This window comes from Drosophila ananassae, chromosome 2L, assembly GCF_017639315.1.
Source record: "Drosophila ananassae strain 14024-0371.13 chromosome 2L, ASM1763931v2, whole genome shotgun sequence".
NCBI classification, from domain to species: domain Eukaryota; kingdom Metazoa; phylum Arthropoda; class Insecta; order Diptera; family Drosophilidae; genus Drosophila; species Drosophila ananassae.
Genome location: NC_057927.1, coordinates 21,917,721 through 21,941,864, shown reverse-complemented (window position 1 = coordinate 21,941,864; position 24,144 = coordinate 21,917,721). Strand labels below are relative to the sequence as shown.

General features: G+C 41.2%; 4 protein-coding genes across 7 annotated transcripts; all 4 read left to right on the top strand.

Moving 5' to 3' along the window:
• Positions 1-1,575: 1,575 nt before the first annotated feature.
• LOC6498945 (elongation of very long chain fatty acids protein AAEL008004) lies at positions 1,576-9,420 on the top strand. Of its 2 annotated transcripts, none has more exons than XM_014910355.3 (5): positions 1,576-1,863; positions 7,399-7,490; positions 7,993-8,250; positions 8,312-8,611; positions 8,682-9,420. In XM_014910355.3, exons 2-5 carry the CDS (start codon positions 7,407-7,409, stop codon positions 8,871-8,873), a joined length of 834 nt encoding a protein of 277 aa, XP_014765841.1. In that variant the 5' UTR covers positions 1,576-1,863; positions 7,399-7,406; the 3' UTR covers positions 8,874-9,420. The 2 variants fall into 2 exon arrangements, with proteins under 2 accessions (XP_014765841.1, XP_014765840.1); XM_014910354.3 differs by lacking the exon at positions 1,576-1,863 and adding an exon at positions 7,157-7,296.
• A 247-nt stretch (positions 9,421-9,667) lies between these two features.
• On the top strand, positions 9,668-10,984 carry LOC6498946 (2-oxoglutarate-dependent dioxygenase htyE). Its single transcript, XM_001955590.3, is given in 4 exon segments — positions 9,668-9,932; positions 9,990-10,592; positions 10,645-10,787; positions 10,845-10,984. Coding segments are annotated over 4 exon segments (966 nt in total). The 5' UTR covers positions 9,668-9,779; the 3' UTR covers positions 10,912-10,984.
• Positions 10,985-11,115: 131 nt separating this feature from the next.
• On the top strand, positions 11,116-12,695 carry LOC6498947 (UPF0676 protein C1494.01). The gene is made up of 6 exons (XM_014910356.3): positions 11,116-11,267; positions 11,329-11,433; positions 11,493-11,590; positions 11,650-12,252; positions 12,313-12,455; positions 12,521-12,695. Exons 2-6 carry the CDS (start codon positions 11,349-11,351, stop codon positions 12,582-12,584), a joined length of 993 nt encoding a protein of 330 aa, XP_014765842.1. The 5' UTR covers positions 11,116-11,267; positions 11,329-11,348; the 3' UTR covers positions 12,585-12,695.
• A 441-nt stretch (positions 12,696-13,136) lies between these two features.
• Positions 13,137-23,774, top strand: LOC6498948 (UPF0676 protein C1494.01). Of its 3 annotated transcripts, none has more exons than XM_014910357.3 (6): positions 13,137-13,523; positions 14,906-15,175; positions 19,878-19,993; positions 20,183-20,941; positions 21,244-21,428; positions 21,552-23,774. In XM_014910357.3, the coding sequence occupies exons 2-6, from the start codon at positions 15,091-15,093 to the stop codon at positions 21,619-21,621; spliced, it is 1,215 nt and encodes a 404-aa protein (XP_014765843.1). In that variant the 5' UTR covers positions 13,137-13,523; positions 14,906-15,090; the 3' UTR covers positions 21,622-23,774. The 3 variants fall into 3 exon arrangements, with proteins under 3 accessions (XP_014765843.1, XP_001955624.1, XP_032312109.1); XM_001955588.4 differs by having other exon boundaries at positions 13,137-13,594; XM_032456218.2 differs by lacking the exon at positions 13,137-13,523 and adding an exon at positions 14,421-14,676.
• Positions 23,775-24,144: the final 370 nt, after the last annotated feature.

Sequence of the window (24,144 nt, the reverse complement as noted above, 5' to 3'; positions counted from 1 at the left end):
CAACGCCTTTATAGCTCCACCATCACCTAAAACAAAATACGGATTTTCGGCACGCGTCGGGCATGACAACTTGGACGACCTTCGGAATGGCGGAAGCTCAAACGAAGCTAAATCCAAAGCTGAATTGGGCATCGGCCGGATCGGAATCCAAAGATTAAAGGCAATACCAATTTTATGAATGAATCGATAAATTTTTTGGCAAAGTGCAGCACCTACGGCACATTGTATTTGTGCCTGTTCATTTATTTATTTATTTTTTCCATTTTTTTGTGGGAATAGTGGGCGTGACCGGCAATCACTTGACAACCAAATGAACCCCGACGCTGCATTTTTCACTGCTTTGTTTTCTTTCATTTGATTGAGCAATTAGCGATAGGCCTCCTGACTGTTGTACGAGAAGCTGGTGGCAAATGTCAGCAGCCATTTGGAGTTGCAGTCAGTGCGTTTCTTTCGGGGTCTACTAGCAATTGTTAACTTCTATTTGGCTCTAAACAATGCAAGATGAAATCAGTGGTAAGAAGGGTAGAAAAATATGGTAGTAAGAGTATGGTAGCTAGAGAAGATCTTAGTGCTTTTTTTAATGGCTTCTACAATTTATTTAATTTTTAATTATTTCCATTATTTTAAGAAGGAACTTTACTTGTTATTTTGAAAGCTATTAATAGATAGACTGAACACTTTTTATCACCCACTTATAGTCTTATAAACATAATAAACATCAGAAAACAATTAAATGCACCATATGCATGTTGGTACTTTGATTCAAGATTTGATTATATTTTAATTTCGATTTCATACTACATAAAGTACGGGCTAATGAAAATTGATTGCAAAGTTAGTACCTAAGTACAGCTACCTAGATACTTTCCATCACTGGGGGATACCTGACGTCTATGGCTGCGAGAGTGAAGTGTGAGCAGAATGAGGGAATGACGCTGCTGAAATTCATCAAGTGCCCACTGGAAGCTCGGCATCGCTTCGTGCACCTTTGGCTTGGAGGCATTTTGGGGCCATTTAATTGCACAATCATATTTTTGCACACCGTTCAACTCCCTCCACAAAGCACATATGGGCCAAATGGGCCAACCAATGATAAATGCCTTGGACTGAAGCTGTCAGGCTGCTGTTATGATTTGTTCACAAATGCAACATTCTCCCAGCTAGATGCGGCGATTTATAAATAGTTTTATTTTGTTATTCGAAGAGGCGGTTATTCATTACGTTAATTATCGATCTCTCATTACTGTCTGCATATATTTCACGCTGTCGCTTAAGCCCGGTAATTAGCCCGGAGAGTTCTCGACTCAGAGATCCTAGAACTGGCCCTTCAAAACATGCAGCGACTCCGCGTCAGTGAATCTGAAATCGCTAAAATCTTAATGGACGAAGTCAAGCAGCAAGCTCACCTGTTTGCTTGATCGCTTGTCGATCGTACACCCAAGATACGAATGCGAATTCGAACCCGAATCTGTAACCGAAGTGGCTGAAGCAGTTGCGGTGTATCCAAGTATCCGTGTATCTGTATCTTTGTATCGGTGTATCTGTGTCTGCGGCACATAGAAGACGGCTGTTAGGGCCCGGATATTGCTTAGTCTGCTGTCGGCGCTTCAACTGCCAAGTAATCGCTGGGTGCTCGTGGAGCTGGCCGAGATCTGCCGCCTCGTGTTCTGTGTTCTGACCGCCAACGTCGCGTATGCGTGATTTCAATCGACTCGAAGGATAACAGAAAGCATTCCTCAGTTTAGTGTTTGTTCTTTGACCAATTGTTGTGTGAATTTGTGCCGTGTGCCGTGTCGTGCCGCAAATACATCACAGACACAGTCCTGTTATTATTTTCATCAGAGAAATTAATTCACCAGAAAGGCAAGTGTTATAGAATTTCAAAACTCGAATGAAAAACTAAAAGAGAAAGAATCATTTTTATTAAACAATGGTAAATTGTGTTAAGATTTTATGCTAAATTATGCGCACACGCTGGGTATCTTTTCTGGCCACCTTTCGGCTGGCAACCTGTTAAAGATTTGAGACATTTTTGGGGTCGACATCATTGCGAAACGACACCCAAGTCAAAAGACCCGGGCATGGACGGATTCGAAGGAAAAATACAAAACTAAATATTGTATAAATAAATAACATGACGATGGCCAGCAGGCACAGAGAGGAGAGCAAAAAATAAAAATCAGGCGGGGGAAAAAAGACGATGGGTGCTTACAAAACCAGCTGTAATGCCCTGAGATGAAGATGGTGCGCCCCAAAAACTGGGACCAGCTAGTGTGGGCCAAGTCAATCACACGGCTAATGCGGTTCGTATGTAAATCGCACGTCGATTGATCAATTTGTATGCGTTATTGTGGACCGTTTTCGACCCTCGACCCGACATCAGATGCCCCTTGCCACTGCATCGTGTGCTGCACAACCAAGAGTCCCACTATAATCTGGTCTTATATCATCTCCGGGTGGGCTCTGTCTGCGATGGCCCTGAATTTTGCGTTACACTTTCGACACAATGGGAACAACGGGACAAGTTTGCGATATAAACAGCCATGAGCATCGACGGAAATCCCAAAGATACACACGTTCGTACTCTGGCCAAAGTTGCGAAGTGATAAGAACATGACGTATTATTTGGCTTGGCATTTCGAAATATATCTTCTTCATTCATGAAAAATATCGAATTGGTCTATCACGATCTCAGGCCCATTCTTTACCAATGTAATTTGATGGGATTTGGTGCCCTTGGGAAGAGACGACTGCGATGCTGACGTTCACGCATGCTCAAAAATTGTTTATTTATGATTTTATTGTTGTTGGCGAAGCGTCAACATTCGTTTGGGGAGATAGTTAGTCAAGCGGATAGAGGGCAGTCGCCGAATTATCTTTCAGATGCACATCCGTTCGCACGTTGGCGACTTTACCCACAGAAAAAGACAAAAAATCGCGGGTGACGCGGGATACTTTATGGTTATGGGCCCCTTCGGTGACATTTCTCGCCCCGGCAAATTACATTTTAATATTTTGAATCCAATTGGGGTCACATGCGTCGACGGTCACACCTACAATAAAACCCACAAATATATATTGTATTAAGTAAAAATAACCATCTAATTTCCATCGGGTTTGGGGTTTCTTAATTTTTCCTCCTCGGCCGGGTGAGTTTTCAAGTGACTTGTTTGCCTAACAAGTCGGGAAAAAAGTTGATAATAATGGCAAGGTAAATAATTCGCCAGGCAGAACAAGGCGATGGCAGTGCCGATGATGATGATGATGACTGCGGTGTATATGTGTGATGACAAGTGCAAATATTGGAGGTCAGATGTCGCAGCTCTGGCCAGAATGAATATTTAGGGGGGCCATAGCTACGGGGGTATCCGAAAAGGAATGACTAGGTCAATCTGGATACCCTTGGGTCGGGAGCCCAAATGATTCTTGAAGAGGCAAGTGCAATGACATCAATGGCCGAAAAAAACGTTGCTGGAAAACCGATAATCATCATCAAAAAACGAGTTAATCAAAAGCTGTTATTTGTCACGGATTTTTCTCCGAAGTATCTAAACAACTAATTGATCATAATTAAAATAAGGGCCCGACATTCTGTTGATCAATGAAATCGTCTGGCACAATCGATTGATTTGATTTGTGGCATGTGCAATTAGTGACTATTTGTTTTCTTAATTTATTCTGATGCTGGCCAAACGGAAGACTCAAGCTGCGAACTTTCGACTTGTTTTCCGTTTTTCTTAGGGAATATTTGCAGGTAATTGCATATTTATAAAGACAAATTGCAAATATTTAAATAATCCAATAACTGAAGAAAGCGCATGGAATATTTCCCATTCGCTCTGCCTACACAGCCCGGGGGAGTTGAATTACCAATCTAATCGATTGAGATATATATCTCTGACAAAATATCGTCATAAAGTAATTGACTCAATTATCACACAAATATATAGTATTTAATTGCTCGAAGGAATGCCCGGAATCGCACAAAGCTGATCCAGCTTTCCTGATGGAATAATTTCCCAGTCAGCCACGCGGAAGTCGATCAATCGCGATCACTTGCTGTGGGTTAAGTTTTTATATGGATATTCGATATAGGATATTGGATAATTTATGCGCCTGCACCAACTGGCACTAGCCACTAGTTCGAGGTCAGAGCACAAACTAAGGCTAATGCAAAATAGTTAAGCCAATAAAATTTGAATCTGCATACGAAAAAAGAAACTATTTAGCGACCAGTGGGCAGATTATGATATGCCTTTAAGCGATGCGGCGATGTATGCAGAGACCAAGTGTTTATGTTTGATCAGCCAGCATGCGGCCACTCCCCAAAAAGAAAAAAAAATACAGAAACAGGGAGCAAAAACCGAAACTCAAACTAAAACTGAATCTGTCGATGTAGCTGCTCTCCAATGCAAGAGATCAGGTTGGTCGATTTGGGGCTTCGGCTGGCTTTTTGTTTCCTCAAAACGTGCGACCTTGGTAGCGATTTTTTAATGCGTTGCCGATGCCGATGCCATTGCCTTAGGTCCATTCAATCGGTTGATCAGAGGCTGCCGCTACAGCTACAGCTTCAATATTTTGTCTTGTCTTTTGTTGTAGTACCAGCACCAACACCACTAGCATTTCCCCTACCTCTCCGGTAGTAAAACCGTCCTTAACATTCCACAAACCATTTTGGATGACGCCCAGGTCTAAGCTCAGGCCTAAGCCAGGCCTTTCCCATGCGGCCTCTTATCAGCCTAGAGTTCTGTAAATAGAACCAGGCTTTGAGCATAATAAGCCGCGGGAATAGGCAAATCGCGCATACGCCCCGTGGCTCGCAACCAAATATGGTGGCCAGCTTGGCGACAGAACAAAACGTGCGAATCTTTTGTACAGCATTTGATGGCGACGCGTGTCTAGAATTTATCGGCAGACCTCTGGCCTGGCCGGGCTGATTATCGCATAATAATAAACTGGAATGTGACGTCAGGGGCTATACTTATGTGGAATATGCGATATATTTATTCCCAATTCCAATTCCATTTATTTACTTTGCCATTATTTGGCTTCACTTAATATTTACTCTGTCGTTGCCACGCACTCTCGCTCATTGTCAACTGCTAATTGGCAGGCAAATGGCCATCGGAAGTATTATTTGGAAAGTAGCGAAATATTTTCGCAATATCTAGCTAGCTAAAAATTATGCAAAACGAGATCACGTCTCTGTAAGTCGATTGAATTAGTAACATGTTTATTTCGAGTGGAATTTTGCTTTCAAATATGCATATGTATTCTCGAAATTCTTTTGCAAACTAATGCTGACCATCAGTTCTGTCCAGACTTTTGTTAATTTTATTTTGGCCACAAGTTCGAACTAATTTGCATTCGAATATTGGACAGAGATCCGAGAATCAATAGGCAAATAAATATGCAAAATTTTACAGCTATATTGAATGCTATTTGATGGGCGGTGGCGAGATGAGTCAAGGTTGATCTCAGTCACCGGAAGATGAAATGAAGTTGGCGGGGAGGGGCTCAAAAACAACATGGAACCGATGGCCTCCTGGAAAAAAATTATAAAACTTGAATTCTCGCCGTATTATCTAACTATTTATGACTGCTAAGTGGCCATAAAAGATCTTCACAGTCGAAAGTTCCAAAACCAAGTCCAAGTTCAGGCTCCACCCGGCTAATAAATCAAGAATTAAATAACTATGGTGGATAGACGAAAACCGGCAGAAGATCCAACGATTATATAATATTTTGATATCTGTTCAAAATGTTTATGGATGCAATGTGAGAAGATATTTAATCAACAGGTTACTGGGCCAGCCAAATCTCTTTGAAATATAATATTTATAAAATTATTTAAAAAGGCACATAAAACAAGTTTCTAATTAAATGGATTGGATTTGCATAAAAAGATTTCAGGGGAAACACAAAGATAATGTTGTTTTTCTGTTGTGGTTCCTGCTACATTTACATTCTAAACATGTTGATTAATGTTGAATTTCAATTAGAAAGTGGCATAAATATGTTTCTTGCATAATTTGCTCAACACCTCCGACACACAAATACTCGAAGACCAGTGGCCTGGCCGATTGAAAGTTCCTGGCCTTGCAAAAACACTCGGCACTCTAGTACTCCGGTACTCTGACACTCAAAAAAATGCAAATATGTCGGACGAAATTCTCGTTAGTCAATAACTGACGCTGCAACTGAATGAATGCATTTTGGGCATTTGCTCAGCCAAATGCTAACAGCCAAGAGACAAGAGGCAACAGCCGAGAGCCAAGAGCGATGACTGAACAAAAAATGCTCGGTAATTCGATAATGGCGTTCACTTGGCAGGTGCTCACATAATTAATAGAGCCTGTGCTAGATGATGGCTTCAATTCATAGGCCAGGTGGGGCCCGTACCTAGTGGGACCCAGCGAACTGGGCCAGCCATTTTGGGCAAGATCTCTGGTTGCCACAGTCGATGATGGGCCCTGCCATTATAGCCAGATAATGACCGATATCAACGCGCCGCTAAACCGTCTAGTCATAGTTGTTAAAGGATTTCTCTAGACCATCAACGATTGCAAAAGTGGCCTGGCCGGCGACCGGTTTGTTCTCCCTTAACATAAAAAATGAAGTACTTAACAATACCATAAATTTAATGATGCATGGCCAGGTTGTCCTTGGACCATCCTGCCTCCTGAGAGGCCGGGATGGGATTTTCCAAAACTTGATCAAAAACTAGCCACAAGGAAGCCAGTGAGACAAAGGAAGAGCAAACAAGTGGCTAATTTGGACATGTGAGCCAAAACGATGGGCACGAAACCAGTTTCTCGGGCACGTAAACCACAGCAGGTCCCTTGCCACTCCACAATTAATGTAAATCATAATCTCGCCAAAATGAAAATAAAAGTTTAAAGCTACGAAGCGTAATTGCTGGTGTGACAGTTTCCCTTGAAGCTCGAATGAACTCTTCGCGAATTATGAGTTTAAAACGCGTTGGTTCTTATTCGTTTTGTTCTGCTGCTGGCTCAGCAGAACTCGATGCCAGGTTAATGGCATTCCCAAATTCGCAATGCTACGGCTGATTTACACGATTATACTAGTATGACATTTCGCACTTACCACTATCAATAAGGTCTTCTCAAATAATCGCAACTAATATATAGTATTTGCCCATATTCTGAACTGTGAGGCGTAGGCGCGGCTTCTCCTTGGCCAGCATTATTTTATTTGTGTGCCCCGATGATTAACAGGAAATACTGGGAGCGCGTAAATCAAACAATTAGAATGCGCTTTCCATGGTCGGAATAGGTGCTAATAGACAGTGGTGCATCATACATTTCCTCTCCCACCACCCTTACTCCCCCACTGGGTATCAACTAATCTAATTTCTCGACTTTGATTTACTTACAGTTGGCAAAATGTCGGTCAGACTGAACGAGACACAAACCATTGTTGACCGAATGGTCAACTTCTTTGTGGAGCACGAGGATCTGCGCACCAAGGTGAGTATGCGGGAGAAGAACTTTATATTTTTAGGGCATGAAAAAAATTGTACATTGCCTCCAAAAAATTTAATATTGCATAAATACTTAATACATTATTAAATTACAGAAACAATTAATATTTTTACGTTACAATATATATAAAAATATATCGATTAAATATTTAAATACTAAAAACAATGTAAAATTGTATTTAAATGTATAACTTTAACTTAAATTTATATGGTTATCTTAGTCAAATACCTACCAAACCCGTTTAACGCTTTAAAGATTTTTGTGTCTTTTTTATTTATTATGCAAATATTTTAAAATGTTGACTAAGAAATAAATGAAATGACAAATAATATTGAGAAGTCCAATAAACTTCTAAACAAGAAAAAAAACATAACCAATTATTTAAATAACTTAAAAACAAAGTCGCAAATGCTGACTAACAAATGAAAGTACAAAAAAAAAACTTGACTAACAATAGTTAATAATATATTCATATTTCTCTATGCAGAGTTGGTTCCTTTCGAATGCTCCCGGACCCCTGTTCATGATCCTGGGAGCCTATTTGTACTTCTGCCTATATGCCGGACCCCGTTACATGCGAGACCGTAAGCCCTTTGAGCTGAAAAATACGCTCCTCGTCTACAATGCCGTGCAGGTGCTCCTGAGCTGGGTGCTCTTCTACGAGGGATACAAGGGCGGCTGGGGGGGTCACTACAACTTCCGGTGCCAGCCAGTAACATATGCCACGGACCCAATTTCCATGAGGGTATGTTTTTATTTCATAAAAATTATTGTAGAAAAAAATATGTAATAAATCTCGTATTTAGATGGCTCGTGCTGTGTGGCTGTATTATATTGCCAAGATCACCGAACTTCTGGACACCGTGTTCTTTGTGCTCCGCAAGAAACAGCGCCAGATCTCCTTCCTACATCTGTACCACCACTCCCTGATGCCCGTGTGCGCCTTCATTGGCGTAAAGTACTTTGCCGGCGGTCATGGCACTCTCCTGGGATTCATCAACTCCTTCATCCACATCATCATGTATGCCTACTATCTGCTTTCCGCTATGGGACCCAAGGTTCAGAAGTATCTGTGGTGGAAGAAGTACATCACCATTCTACAGATTGTAAGTTTTTATTTTAATTTGATTTTAGTCTGAATTTTTACTTACCATTTGTAATTGCTATTTTTTTTAGGTCCAGTTCCTGATCATCTTTGTGCACACTCTGCAAATTCAGTTCCAGCCGAACTGCAATTTCCCCAAATCGATTGCCGCCCTGCTGACCTTCAACGCCGGCCTCTTCACCTACATGTTCAGCTCCTTCTACGTGGCCAACTACAAGAAGGAGGCGGCTGCCCAGGCCAAATTGGCGGCGAAAAAGGAGTAGGGAGCGACGTTAGTTGGAGCTGCCCTAATGTATACACTCTTACGTTTAACTCGAACCCAATCCCAATCCCTATCCCTACTGCCCCTTTCTCCTCCATTGCACGTATCCTAATCCTAGGTAACGCATAGGTCAAGACGGATATTATACAATCTCTAGACATATAAGCTCGTTTCGTAGTATTTTGTAGTAGTTTCGAGGAAAGCGGCACCTTTTTTTAGTTTTGGAACAGTCGCCATTGCAGATGTGCAAGAGATCGTTGCACTTGCTGTATTGGGATAGTGTAATAGAACCAAATATTATAGTTTAGTGATTAGTTATTACCATACGGACTTGGCATGAAATGAAAGTCAAAACAAGGCAAGAGTGGGCAGGCGAATGGCAAGGTAGTAGCTGTCACCACAGAAATCTGAACTTTAAAGTTTTGCTTGTAGTTGAGAACTGCCTTGAACACTGTTTTTTTTACCTTTTGTCGTGCCCACTTTATGATCAAATGTAATATTGTATATTTTATTTGCAAATAATAAACAAAACGATTCTTAAATGTAAATACCTGACTTGTTCTTTTTTCGAAATTATTTGATTGGATTAAGATTTGAAAAATATATTTTTGGGATTTACACAAAACACAAATGGCATTTACAGATTTGAAAAATATATTTTTGGGATTTACACAAAACACAAATGGCATTTACACAAAAACCTAATCCGCCCCCTATGCCAAAAAGTATGCTAAGGAATTTTATAATAAATTCCCTACAGATAATACTGCAGAGATCGGTTTGGTTTATTTGATTTAAAATCTCTGTTTTGTCTTTTAGTCTTATTTTCTCAGTGACCTGAAGAACAACAGCTCAAAGCTAAATTGATAAGAGTTATAAATATTTATTTATATTTAATGAAATAACAATGGAAACGCTACTTTCGCGAAAAGCTGTACCAATTGTTGATTTGGCCAATTGCAACCAGAGTGGGCTTAATGTTATAAGCCAAGACCTGGGAAAGGCTCTTTCTATGCATGGTTATTCTCTGCTTATTAACCATGGAATTTCGAACTCACAGGTAATTAAGGGAGATTACATAAGGCTTATTTAATAAACAAAGCAAAGTCACCCACAGACATAGGCTGCCTGGGGATATTTTGATAAATTTGTTGAGCTACCGGAAACGGAGAAAGTAGCATACGAACGTTCTAAGGCTCCTGATGCAGAAAACCATGGATATGTGAGTCCTGGTATGGAGAAATTTGATGGGAAGACTACGGAGTTTCGACACGCTTACAATATTTGCAAACTGGATGCTAACCATTTACCCGAAAAGGCATTACCGGGATTTACAAAACAAATTAACTCCTTAACTGATGACTTTAATGTCTTGGGTAGATTTATCCTTCAAGCATTGGCCCTATCGTTGCATGTTTCTCCCTCGTTTTTTCTGGACAGACACTCGTATATGTTGTCAGATGATCGCTTTAATTTAACAACCCTTCGATTGCTTTATTACCCACCAGTCGATAATGAAAATCCCTCAAAAGTAATCCGTTGTGGTGCTCATGCGGATTATTGTACTTTTACCCTGCTTGCCCAGGATTCGGAGGGCGGATTGGAGGTGAAGTTACGGGGAAATGATGAGTGGCAACGGGTTGGTCATCTTCCGGGAGCCCTTTTTATAAATTGTGGTGAAACTATGGCTCTGTGGACAAATAAGCGCTACCATGCTTTGGTAAAAAATACTATTATATTCTCCTCAATCATTCAAAAAATAATTTCCTTAGCAACATCGTGTGGTTGTTCCCGAGGATGAGAAAATCCGCAAATGTGGAAGACACTCCATAGCTTATTTTTGCCATCCTGATAGTACAACTCTTATAGATCCAAAGGAGTTTCAAACTGGTGTAAATAAGTGTCATAACGAGAAGTCTGTAAGCCCAGTAATTCCCTTATATATTTAAAACAACTTTTATTTTTTTTCTAGGGTATACAACGCCTACGATATAACTATGGCTTTGGCAAAAGGAGCTTACAGTCACAATTATACTTAAAAATTATTAAATTAAAAATGATTTCATAGAAATTAACGTTTTTTCTATTTTTAAAATTAACGCTCAGTAAACGATTTAAGAATATATCGCCCAACTATCGATATACCTATTTTAAAAATATTTCTTAAATAAGTATAAAATTTTATATTCAATATAATTACTCATGTTTTGTAGGTTTTTTTGTGAGTCATAAAAATTTTATTTTTAATCACACACCTTAAGATGCGAAAAACAGCAACAAAGAATCCGTTGTTCTGTAAGATAAGAATTTCCCTGATAAGAATGCAAATCTTTGGGCTGGTCTTTTGGGTTGGTCAGTCTACCAAGGAAACTCGACGTGTTCACACCATAAACGGGTACATTTTGAATCTGCGTGAAACATTTCCATATTTATTTTCATTTTATTTGACTACGCAGGTCATTATTTACTTAATATAATGATAAAGAATAAGATAGCAGATGACAAGCTTGATACGCTTGTCTCCAAGTCTGTTGTTCCGATCATTGATCTCGCTCATTGTGGTAAGTTTCGTCATAGAAACTAATTAAGTATTTTAAAACTATAAACATTTAAATTTTAGGCAAAACTGTAGTCAATAGAGTGGGTCAACAACTTCATAAGGCGTTCACAGAAAAGGGAATTGCTTTTTTGGTTAATCATGGAATAGCTGATGAGAAGGTAGATTCGGATAGCTTTATTACTGTTGAAATTTAAACATTGTTTCTTATCTTTTATAGATTAAAGGCGTTTGGGATCAGTTTGATAATTTCCTGGACTTACCAGCTGAGATCCAGGACCGCTATAGGCGAAAGAATGGCGTAAATTACGGCTATGTGAGTCCTGGAATAGAACGATTCGATGGAAAAACCCCGGAACTTAGACATACCTACAATATTTGTAAACTGGACGATCAAAATTTACCCAGGGAGCCCCTACCAGAGTTTGCAGATGAAATCACTAATTTGACCAATGACTTCAAGACAATATCTTCGTTCTTACTGAAAGCCATGGAGGTGGCGCTTGAAGTCCCGCCAGGATTATTTGCGGAGAACCACTCACAAATGCTTGAAGGCGATGATGTTAACATGACCACCTTGAGAATGATCTACTATCCGGCGATCGTGGATGATGAGCCAGGACAGAGTGAAGGAGCCATTCGGTGTGGTGCTCATGTGGATTATGGCACCTTCACCCTTCTCTCGCAGGATTCTGAAGGTGGTTTGGAGGTGCAACTTCCAGGATCTGAAAAATGGCAACGAGTGGGCCATCTTCCAGGAGCTATACTCATAAATGGCGGGGAACTTCTATCTATTTGGACAAAGCAGCGCTATCATGCTTTGGTAAGGTTTATCTAAGATGTTATCAATTTAAATAATTTATTTATTTATTCATGTATTTAGCCACACCGTGTCGTGATACCCGAACAAGAACAAATTCGAACTCGGGGGCGACATTCGATAGCCTATTTCGTTCATCCGGATAATAAAACACCTATTGATCCACAGGACATTCAGAAGGATGAGGCTTCTTCCAGTAATGAAAAGTGAGTTTTAATGATATATTTTTTATAATTAATTGATATATTTAATAAAATTATTTTCCTTTTAGAATTTACACTGCATATGAGTTAATTCAGAAAAAGTTCAACGACACCTACGGACAACGTTCGTAATCTGGTAGATTAACTAATCTGGGTCAAGTAATAGTTAGTCTGATTACACATGTATCTCAAGGGAATTGTATTAAATAAAGTTTATAAATTAACGAATTTTATAAAACATAATTATTTTTTAAAATATTTATTGTTAAATCGGAAAGAAGGTGTAAGAGGAAAGAGGTGCATTTCTAGATTACGAAATCTAAATATAAAACGTTTGTGTCAGTAATATAAGATAGTTTCAATTCGTAAGATAACGTACGATCGAGGCTCGTGAAGATACAAATATCGAAAGTAACTATCGATAAGAAACTATTCGCTTAAATCCAGATACAAAATGAAAGATCGTTGACCCGTAATGACTTTTTTCAAACTGGTTGGGATCGATAAACAAACCCTAGGCGGGCTTAAAATAATTTTGTTGGTTTTTAGGAAACTTGTTCAACATTCTCTTAGTTTTATTTAAGAACCGGTTAGGAGAAGATCAAACAGCTGTTGTGGCTCCCCAGGGGCACACTAACATAAAGCCGTCGTTGGCGTTGGCCCCACTAATTTCATACAGTGGAACAAAGCATCAATCTCTGAGAAAATATCTGGGAGCAGTGGCACAGTGGCACTGGCTACTCTTGATCACTCAAAAAAAATTCGTTGTACGGGGAGGTTGTGCTCGCGCGTTGTTCTGCGTTTCCGTTCTGCGATTAGCGGCCTTTTAGTTGCTAACTAGTGGTCGAAATCCAAAGGGATTGAACAGTGGATCGCCGATAAATATCCTCCACTTGAATTTGTTAAAATATCAATGTTTCGATCGCCGCACCCGTTCAGGTGTATCTAGGTTAAATTCGCGTTGTGTGTTACAAAATGATGGAAAGTGTGCAAAAAAAGCATCAGAAAGAGATACAAAAATTGACTAAGTAGATTGTTGGCCAACTTTTGTGGATCGTGTCGGGTCATTCGGTGGGTTGTTCGTTATTCGATGAAAGGCGAAACCTAACTAACTGTGCGAAAAAAGAAAGCGAATTTTCACTGTAAGCCAATCCTCCTCCTCCTACTTCTCTAGCCGCGAAACTGCCGTGTAAATCACAATATTTTTAAGCTGAATAGGCGGGTTGAAGTGAATTACTGCAGTGTATTTTGTTTTTGCCAGCGTCGACAAACGCTTACTCATGCCCACCACCCTCTCCCTCCCCTTTTTCGGAGTCGTGGATGGAATAAAAAATAAAATCCATGCAGACTGCCAGAAGGCCAGCCAGACTTTGCTCATCTGGCGTTTCCTTACTTCTCCCTTGGCAACAAGATACAACACCCTACTCTATACACTCTCAGTTTTTTTTTTTTAGCTCAGCTGGGATGATACACAGGAGGGCTCACACCTGAGTTCGAGTGCCGTTCAACGGTAAACGAGATCTGCCAGATACAAGATACATATTGCTGCCGCTCAAGTCTCACACCGCCGCATCTGTGGCTGCGGTTGTATCTGTATCTGTATCTGTATCTTGCGAATTACCCATACACCTGGACCTCCAAGTCGTATACCTGAGCCACGGCAATGTCGTTAATGGCCATCACAAATATTGCAAAAGCAAACCGAGACGAGACGGTACGGGATGTGTGAGTAGCTAGCTAGCTAGCTACCTGTTGACGGCTTCGGATAGTCTCACCTTTCGCATAAGCACATGTATGTCCGAGAGGCGGCGGGGTCTGCCACCCTCCATTGCCACCCTCCACCCGCCACCCCTTTCGGAGCAACAAGTGCTAATTTAGTTATCACAATTTTTGATTTGATTAAATTTTATCCAATTGCGACGCACATGCAGGGAGTACCTGCCCTCTCTAAACCGTAATCAGTTGGCTTGCTTGCCGTTTTGCTTTTGCCTTTTTGCAAAATAAAATCGTAAACTGACGCAAAAGTATTGCCAGTTGGGTTCCGATAAGCTCTAGAACCGGGAGGTAGTACCCCCAGTCCCAGTCCCAGTCCCAGATACCCCAAGACAGTTCAGTCTGTCGAAGAAGTGCGCCGCGTTCGATCGATTCCTCGATCGCCTCTCGTCCGCCACGCGCCCTTCCCAATAAAAACCGAATCGAATAGTTTCGGATTTTGGTTCGGATCGTTAGTATTTCCCCCTTTATGCCGATTTTCTGCTGACCCGCCTGTCACTCAAAGAGCAAACAAAAACAAAAGCTGCCGCAATAACAAAATACGTGAAAATTAAACAATCTAAAAAAAAGAAAAAACAAATAAAAGAGAACGAGGATTGGCGATTTGAATGTTTGTTTTTTTTTGATTCGCTGAACCAATAATAATAATAACAATCATAATAATCGGGTCTGTCGTTCAGTTTTATTTAGTCAACCGCCACCACCAGGTCTTCGGGATCCAACTCTCCGTCCTGACGTCTCCGTTTTGTGATAAAGCGTGCACAAGTGCGGCGAGTGTTCGTCCCCTCGAACTCAAACCAAAGAACTCTAGACTCTAGACATATTCACACACATTCAGCTACATATCTATAGCTACTCCGGCAAAATGATAAAAACGAAAACCAGCGACGACAAACTCGACACGCTCCTCTCTCGCAGCGTGGTGCCGATCATCGATCTCGCCCACTGTGGTAAGTACACTAGAAACCACCCCCCCTGATACACCCCACACGGCTCCCCGGGTTTAAGCTCCCCCCCTCCGGTCCTAAGCCATATATAGCCATGTATAACCCATCCGATCCCACCACCACAACACACATATGGCGGCTGATCGCCACTCCAACTGGTTGCTAGGCGGCGATTTCTGCCTTCGTGCACGGCGAAAAATAACATTCACTAACTAGTTGATTTCCCATCAATGGGGAACTTTTTTTTAATTATGAAAATTAACTTATCTGTGACAACAGTCAACTGACATCCAAGCACAAAACCTAGAATGACCAGGGAACTCCCAAAGTGTTTGTTTTAATATAATTTTTTTTTCGCCGAAACCTGTTTCGTTGTGGTCTTCATCATTTCCCAATTATAAGAAATTAATCATTGTTTAATTTACAATTTTCACTTGAATTATAGGTCAATGGGTTTTCCAAAGTTTAAAAAGAAAAGAAGGAAATACTAAACATAAAAGATTCCTTTACTAATAAAATCTTAAAAATTATACATATCAGCAAAATTCCCATGAATCAGAGTTTCATAATAAAAATAGGAAATAATATCTTTAATATTATTCAAGAAATATTATTTAATATACTCGATAACTTCAAAGTCAGTTGGGACTCTGGTAATTAAGTGAGATTGCCGCATTGAGTCATCGACTGATTGGTGTTTTAGTGACTGACTCTGGATTGTTCAGGGCTCGCTTAATTGCACTTACTTAATTTTTTCTGTTCGCGGCGCTCCACCAACTACGTCGCAGTTAATTGTTAATAATTATTGACTTGTGCAACCGACACCTGATCCCGCCAGGTACAAATGAATAATGCAAATGTGATCTAGAATCTGAAGCAAAAATCCGCCCCAGAAGTGTAGACTAGACCTTTTTAACCTTATCGTCGAAACTCAACCTAATTGAGTGTAGATAGTTAATCTCTGAAGTACTTTAATAAAGCGCATATATAGGCATTGTATCACGTTGTTGGGGCCTGGTGTTTTCTTAGTAATCGAACATGAGTAATTGGACAATCATTGTTCTCTAAATCGGCTAAATCAATAGATTTACAGTCTCGAAAAATCACTGCCATCAAAAGATCATGTCGGATATGACATAATCTCGGAAATTTATTACAGCACTTCAAGACGACGTGTGCAATTTCAAAATACTCGAAATATTAAACGTTTCATTGAAAAAGCAGTCTGCTGTGAAAAATCACCTACGATCTTAGAAGAAAAAATTCTGTGATTTGTGTATCCAACGCATACGATTTGTTCTTGAAGATTTTATATCTTTGTTTGCTCTTCCCCACGCTTCTATGGCACCTTTATTTGGGTCTTGACAAAAATTTCCATTTGCTTATTTGGAAGCCATGCCCAGCAGTGTGTTAACTGGGTCTCTGCCGCCGATACGTGACACAGTTTTTCCCTTTCAGGTAATGCGCCATGGAAAAATAGCGCATACGCACTGCCTGCTTATCGGAGGGCTCACCCATTGTTGGGGTACACACTTCAAGTTGTTTCCCGAGTTTCCGAGTAGAGCAAGTACAGTAAGGCTTAGCCTTGATTCCGACACTCGCCTCGCTGGCTCTTGACCTTCTCGAAAATCACAGCCATTGACCCCCCAAAGCAGCTAGAAGCAATTAAATAGCTGCCTTGCGGCATTTTTATGTCAACGGAACTTCAATTGGATTTTTTCTTGTTTTTCGTTTTGTTTGTGTTTTTGTTTTTGTTTTTATTTCGATATCGAGGTGGAGAGGTTTTTGAACTATATGGAAGTCGGACTTGTGGCATTTGTGGAATGTTTTTATTTTGAGATGGGGTGTGGAGGATGGGGTACTGGGCCCCCAATGCCATCACAGCCCCCCTAAGTTGTAGTTCGTATGGAAAGTGGAGTGGCAGCAACAGCTTAGTGCGGAAACGCAAACAAAACGCATCACAATATTTACATTATTTAAGTTACGAAACCTGATTTTATTTGCACTGATTTTGTTGCTGTGATTGCCGCGATTCTCGATGCACTGAAAAACAGAAGTAAAGGGGGTGTGAGTGCCAGAGAGGCACCTTATTTACTTAGTTTGGTTTGGTCTGGCTGCTGTTGTTGCAGCTTTATTTGCACACTGTCGATTGCCGTTTACCAGTTACCTGGTACATGAAATCTGGAACCTGCTTTGGCGACAAATGCCCGTCTGCCTGTGACGCATCTGGTTAGTGAATCCCCAGTGAATAGCGCGTCATCGGCAGGCGGGCGGGCCCAGTCCGGACCGAGCCTCACCTTGCTTAATTCGGAAACATGCGGCAGCGAAAAATGTTTTTAACCGAAATACAACGGACAACAACAGTACCAGCATATTAAGTAGTTGGGCTTTGGCCATAACCGATTTGAACCAGCTTAAACCTGTTGATTCTTGGCTCAAAAAGTGACGTGCCAGGCCAGCAATCGCGTTATGCCTGTTTCTTTTTCAAGACGTTGCCAGCTTTTGTGGATTTCTCTTGACCCCATCGCCATCGCCGCAAAAATGGCACAATTTCGACTGGCAGCTGGACAAACAAACTAAATAGAGAACTGCAGCCTTCAGAACTCGGATTTCACACACTCTCCCCCTATTGTCAAATGGATGCTAAGTTTCGTTCGCAGTCAACCAATTACCACAATGCCGTTGACTTCTGTACTGGTATTTCAATGCCATTGAAATTAATTTTCCATTAGTCGGGCATGTGGTAACCATTTCCCCGCATTCAAGCCACTTTCCTGCATTGGCCGCAATTTCAGTTCACTTTTCTATAAATAAAATATACGGCCCGGCCATATTTCTGGGCAAAAATTCCGCAACTAAATTGCCAAACCATAATGGCCCATATATGTGTTTGGACAGATATGTGCGGCAAAATAGGTCTATAAATATTGAATCGAATTAATTGGACCGAGAAATACGAGTGGCCAATTGGGGATCTATTTGTGGATTTAGTTTAAAGGTTTATTCGGTGGCCGTGAGTGCCGGACTCTGCCGGATACCAAAAAGCAATTACCACTTGCTTTTCAAATCAATTGAACCAGAAACGAGTTCAAGCGCCCAGCGCAATTAAATTCAAACGCGTGCCCGCCATTTGTGGGTGCTTGTCCATAAATGCATAAAACGATAAGCCCGAAGAAAGGAATTCCAGCTAAATGGGGGGAAAACAATATAGACATTCTGCGCAGTGCCTAGACGAGATGATCTTCGAGCGAATTCGGCCTCCTCCTTGCTGCGAAACTACTACTGACTCAATTAGCTCGATTAGCAACAAGTTAGCACTAAAAAACTCGATGGCATGCGGGGCCGTTGAAAATGGCAAATTGAAAAGCGACTCGCATCCCAATTGCCGCCTAATTGAATTGCATGCAAACAGAAACCCCACAGTAAAAAGGCAAAATAAAAATGGAAAATAAAACAGCGACCAAAACAAAAAATAAAACCATCAAATGAAAACGAAAGGCGATCCGCCTGGCGTCAATTGAAATCATTCAATTCGCCCGGCTGACCTCTCCAAGCCGAGCCGATCTACTACTCAGTATAAAATATACATGTATAGTGTCGCCTCATCATCATCATCATTCGGAATCCGTAATTTGTCTCCTATATACGGGTGAATGCTTTCCGGCAAAATTTCAATTGCCGCCTGGCAACTTCAAGCCTGATAAGAGCCACGCCTGAGACCCCAACAAAGCGTAATTGTTATTAACAGGGAAATACTAAAGAAAAATAGAAATAAATAAATTATATGGAATCTTATCTGTCCGGCGGAGAGTGCGTCACGGACTCAAACAGGCGTTGAGGGCAGGCAAAAGTAATTTCCAGCACCGGGTTATGGGAAACCTATTTATAGATAGCGCATACGCCCGGTGGGACAAGGGCTGACGACGACGGCGACGACGAGTTGTTTGTAATTACTTTGCATTCCGCTGCTTTCATTCATGACTGGTCCGAACTGAATGAGTAAGTGATCACATTAGTGGCCCGGCAATTCGATATCGCCAAGGGTGTCCTCTTCTTCCAGATAGATACTATCTGCCGGATAGCATTGGACTTTCAACTGCAGGGGAAACGGTGTGGAACGACTTCCGCTGCGGTTTTCCTCGCCATTTTCTATTTAATTTTCCGCCAAGCGTTGTCAATGCCGCCCCGTCGCCATTACGGTCGGCAGCGCCATTGCATTCGCATTCGCATTTAAATTGATTGCATTTTACCTTTTATTGCATTTGGTGCTGTATTGCAAATTATCGAGCACGCCTTCTGCATTTTGCACGGCTTATTCGAGATTCCAATTGGCTGAATTATCTCCCAAGCCAAGTGGCAAGTGCAAATAAGAGTGCCGGACTCCCCCTGAGTCTTATGCAAGTGGCACGTGGACTCAATGCCCTGACCACGCTCCTCAATGGGCCCTGACATTCAAAATCAACGGCCAAGTGTTCGATAAACAGCTACGAGTATTTATTGCCGCTTTTATATACACAAATATATTAAACAATCTGCCATAAACTTGGGCAATTCTTTATGATTACCAGGTGCTAGTGGGGGGGTGCGGTATACATTCCCAAGAATCCATAAAATCGAGCGACCACAAAACAATTAGCGATTAAGTGGCAGTTCCGCTGGTAATTCCCACGCCCACTAACCGCATCTTTGTTCGATTACTTCTCAGGTATCGAGGAGGTGCCCGTCAAGTCGGTGGTCAACCGCGTGGGTCACCAGCTGAAGAAGGCCCTTTCCGAGAAGGGCATGGCTCTGCTGGTCAATCACGGCATATCCGATGAGAAGGTAAGCCATCCATTCTTTGAATATTTATATTTAAATATTAATACTCACAGTTACGGGTAAGAAATATTTTCGATTGCGATTCGCAAGAGATAACCTATCATTTAGTGCTTTATTTCAACCATAAATAATGGATTTAAGAGTCCATAAGATTTCAGTATTTTTAATACATTTCCTCTATTTGTTTTGCAGCTCAAGACTGCCTGGGATCACCTGGATGACTTTGTGGACCTGCCGCCGGATGTTAAACAGCATTATATCCGTACAGACGGCGACAAACACGGGTACGTGAGTCGCGGACAACAACATCGTTTCGATGGAAAGGCTCCGGATCTGCGACATGCCTTCAATATCAGCACACTGAATGCCCAGAACCTGCCCGAGGAACCGCTGCCCGGATTCGCGGACCACATCAGCACCTTGGCCACAGACTTCAAGGCCCTGGCCAGTTTCATCCTCCAGTCGCTGGCCGTCTCGCTGGACATTCCGACCACCTTCTTCCTCGAAAAGCACTCACACATGCTGTCGGGCGACCACGACAACATGAGCTCCCTGCGCATGCTCTACTACCCCCCGGTGGTGGACGACGAGCCCGGCCAGAACGACGTGATCAAGGGCCGTTGCCAGTACAGCTACCAGCGCTGTCTCTCCAACCAGCCGGACTTCCGCCCGGAGCACAATCCCCGCGACGAAGACGACCTCACCGACGGCGTGGCCAGCGTGAATGGCCAGCTCTTTGAGCACAAACTGGGCAACGGAGCAGTCATCCGTTGTCCCGCCCATGTCGACTATGGCACCTTCACCCTTTTGGCCCAGGACTCAGAGGGCGGACTGGAGATCAAGTTGCCAGGAAGCGAAAAGTGGAACCGTGTGGGCCACTTGCCGGGCTCTATTCTTGTCAACTGTGGTCAGATTTTGAATATCTGGACCCAGGAACGTTATCCCGCACTGGTGAGTCACAAATCCTATGTTTGGGTACACCTCTTTAATGGGGATTTCTCAGTAATGGTACCATTGAGAGTTATTTTTTCACATATCTAATAATAGATCTTGTATTGGCCAATATTTGTTGAACTCATAACCAAGTCTGATGGACGAAATAGGGCTAGCATCTCAATGACGTCGGTTTTAGTGAAGAGTTTAGCAAATATTTGTTCAATAAATCACTAAAAGTTTAAAAGTAGTGTAGACTCTAGAGACTAAAAATAGTTTTTGCTAATAGACTGATTTTCTTTAATTTCTTTTCGAAACAGCAACATCGCGTCGTTATTCCCGAACAGGAGAGCATTCGAGCTCGTGGTCGGCATTCGATCGCCTTCTTCTGCCATCCGGATAACATGACATCCATATCGCCCAACGATCTGCCCAATCCAGACGCCGCCCAGGATAAGGCGTTACTCAAGCAGCGAAAGAAGTCCTTCAAGGCGGCAAAAGAAAGGTGAGTGGGCACAGACGGCTATAAAGGCATTTCCTGTACTAACTCGAGGCTCTTTGTATTCTTTTCAAATTCGATTTGGACTTATCAATGGCGATCGACTATTGGCGGCTGTAAATTCAACAGAGTCTACAATGCATATCAGTTAATTCAGAAAAAGTTTAGAGATACGTATAGCAGTAACAACCACTCATAACGTCGGGTTAGACCGTCGAGCCATCCATTGCATCTCTACCTGAAACGGGAATGAAGTTCACATCGGGGAATCGTGGAAATTGTGGCAAGGGAAAGCGAAAAATGAAAAGCCAACAATGCATATGATGTTTTGAACCTTTTTATTATTACCTTTACGTTTATTCCATACGATTGTAATTGCTTCATTTCATTAATTTATATGTATCGAGATACTATATACAATACATGCATACACCATAAACATATACCTTTTGTATAATAAATATATATGTATAATTTAATGTATAGTTTCCACTGAAAAACGCACATGTTAACATTTACTTAAGTCGAGGGCTTTCAATTCAATTCTTTCCCGCGAAACTTGGAAGGTAACTGAGTACATTTCCGAAATTGACCGACAATCGACCATCAGATCCGTGCTAACTGCTCGTTATTTTGTAAATATTTTCCACAAGTTAATTAACAATTTCCTTTTACATTTTCTGTTGCTGTCACTTTTTTTGTTGGTGTGATTTTTTCACTTAATGTTTGCGTTTAATATTTAATATTTAATGCCACCTGGCCGCATTACGTATGAGTGTATGAGTTATTCCATTAATTTGTAATTACTTAAATGTGTTCTTTAAAATTCTCTTTCTGTGTTTCAACCTGATTTTTTTTTGTTGCGATTCAATGCAATAGGTTCAACTATAAATATTCATAATACATACATTCAATATTTAACAATTATTTGACTACCTTTATTATTAGACACACATTTTTTGTTTCTTTTAAATTTTTGTTGCAAAATAAGCTTCAGCTCAGCATTTTATTTGGACATTAAATTGCAAACCGTTTTGTTCCGACTTCCATAATGGTTAATATTCTGAGCGACTTACTACTTTTACACTTAACATTGAGCCAACTATGATTTTCACATCTACATATGTCTGCGACCACATGACTACGATTACGGCATAGGTACATTGTACTCCAAGTAGCTTTCATTACTGACTTTATGAGAATGAAACGAGAGATCCAATCTAAAATCTACTACAGCCTCTAGGAGCACGAGTTGTACAAGTCATTGTCATCCAAGAATCGAAAGACTTATCTGAGATTGCATCGTGGAATGACTTGTCACCGTACATTTCCGAGCGGCTGTAATCAGCGTTAGCTCTGCCAAATTGCCATAATTTAATTAATTTCCTTTCAACGCTTTTTCGCTAAATTTCGAGTAGTTATTTTTATTCAGGAGTCACATGCCTCCCGTCAGTTGACTTGCCAATATATTTATGAATGTGGCAGCAGCTCTTGCCAAATTATTGACAAGCAGGCATACGGACACGTGCCACACTTCTCGAGCTTAAATAGCAGTTTAAATAGCTTAAACATACCCTAAAACCGAGAGGTACATATAACTGGGAAGCAAATAAGAAGTATATTTCCAAATTTAGTGACGATAATAAGATATATGGTATCTTATTTCCTCGTTAATTGATGCAATGTACAGGGTACAGCTCCTACTTGAGTACATTGCTCCTGGAAACACTTGGATCAACAAAGGAACACATTTAGATACTTATATAACTGAAAATACATTTTTTAAAATTCGTTTGTTTGCTGATTCATTTAAGCAGGAGGGGAACAGCTGGGAAAGAGCATTCGCTGTTTGAAATTCCATGGAAAGCTACGATAATTTAGTTAACAATATTTGGCTACATTCTAAGTTTTATCAAACGGTGCTGCTGCTCGGGCCGTAAACTTTTTCGTGGGTGTTCCGCAGTTTAAACAAAGCGCCGAGAGTTAAATAAAACAAATATTGACATGCCCACCGGCGGACGGACACGGAGGGATGTATTCCGGCCTGCAAGGGGGGCGTGCGATGCTCATTTGTCGGCGACGGTGAGCTCTTAAGCCGGCGCTTTAAATAATGACTATGAATCCTAAGAAAAAGTCAGCTACGTACATACACCATTACACATATATATATTTGCAACGATTTGATATATTTTTGGGCAAACAATGTCAGCCAGCATGGGCTTTCGCTGAACACACACACTGAACTCCCTTTGATTTATGGTGGGCGAGGGCGGTGACAAATTCGGCGCAGGGCGTGGCAGTTACTGATAATTTCTCCATTAAATATATATATCTTATTCAACAAATTCGCAAGTGCTGGTTTCATTTTCATTTTATTTTGCTATCAAGTCGAAAGCGAAAGTCAACAGAACGGGCTCGGAAACTGGGGAGCTTAGTCAGTTTATTGTGCTTAGTAAAGATTGTCCAGGCAAATGAATACTAGGGGATTAGTAGCACAGGCATTAGTCGCACAGGTTTACAAAACATGCCAGTGAGTGTCAGTTGCATCTAGTTGCGAAATTGTATCGACAGTTGCGCCAGGCAGGTAGAAAAGTACATAGCCAAAGGTATATAATATAGTAAAGATTTTAGTGGGAGGGAGAGACTTAGAGTCAGGAACCTTCAACAGTAGCCCCCTTCTAAGCTTTGTAGCTAATTAGACCCAATGGATATGTTAGACGTG

Bases quoted from the DNA above. Each gene is read 5' to 3' on its own strand.
- LOC6498945 (XM_014910354.3), top strand. The intron at 7,491-7,992 runs GTGAGTATGCGG...TTCTCTATGCAG, and splicing joins ACGAGGATCTGCGCACCAAG to AGTTGGTTCCTTTCGAATGC. The intron at 8,612-8,681 runs GTAAGTTTTTAT...TATTTTTTTTAG, and splicing joins ACATCACCATTCTACAGATT to GTCCAGTTCCTGATCATCTT.
- LOC6498947 (XM_014910356.3), top strand. From the start codon at position 11,349: ATGATAAAGAATAAGATAGCAGATGACAAGCTTGATACGCTTGTCTCC. The intron at 11,591-11,649 runs GTAGATTCGGAT...TATCTTTTATAG, and splicing joins ATGGAATAGCTGATGAGAAG to ATTAAAGGCGTTTGGGATCA. The intron at 12,253-12,312 runs GTAAGGTTTATC...TCATGTATTTAG, and splicing joins AGCAGCGCTATCATGCTTTG to CCACACCGTGTCGTGATACC.
- LOC6498948 (XM_014910357.3), top strand. From the start codon at position 15,091: ATGATAAAAACGAAAACCAGCGACGACAAACTCGACACGCTCCTCTCT. The intron at 15,176-19,877 runs GTAAGTACACTA...ATTACTTCTCAG, and splicing joins CATCGATCTCGCCCACTGTG to GTATCGAGGAGGTGCCCGTC. The intron at 21,429-21,551 runs GTGAGTGGGCAC...TAAATTCAACAG, and splicing joins TTCAAGGCGGCAAAAGAAAG to AGTCTACAATGCATATCAGT.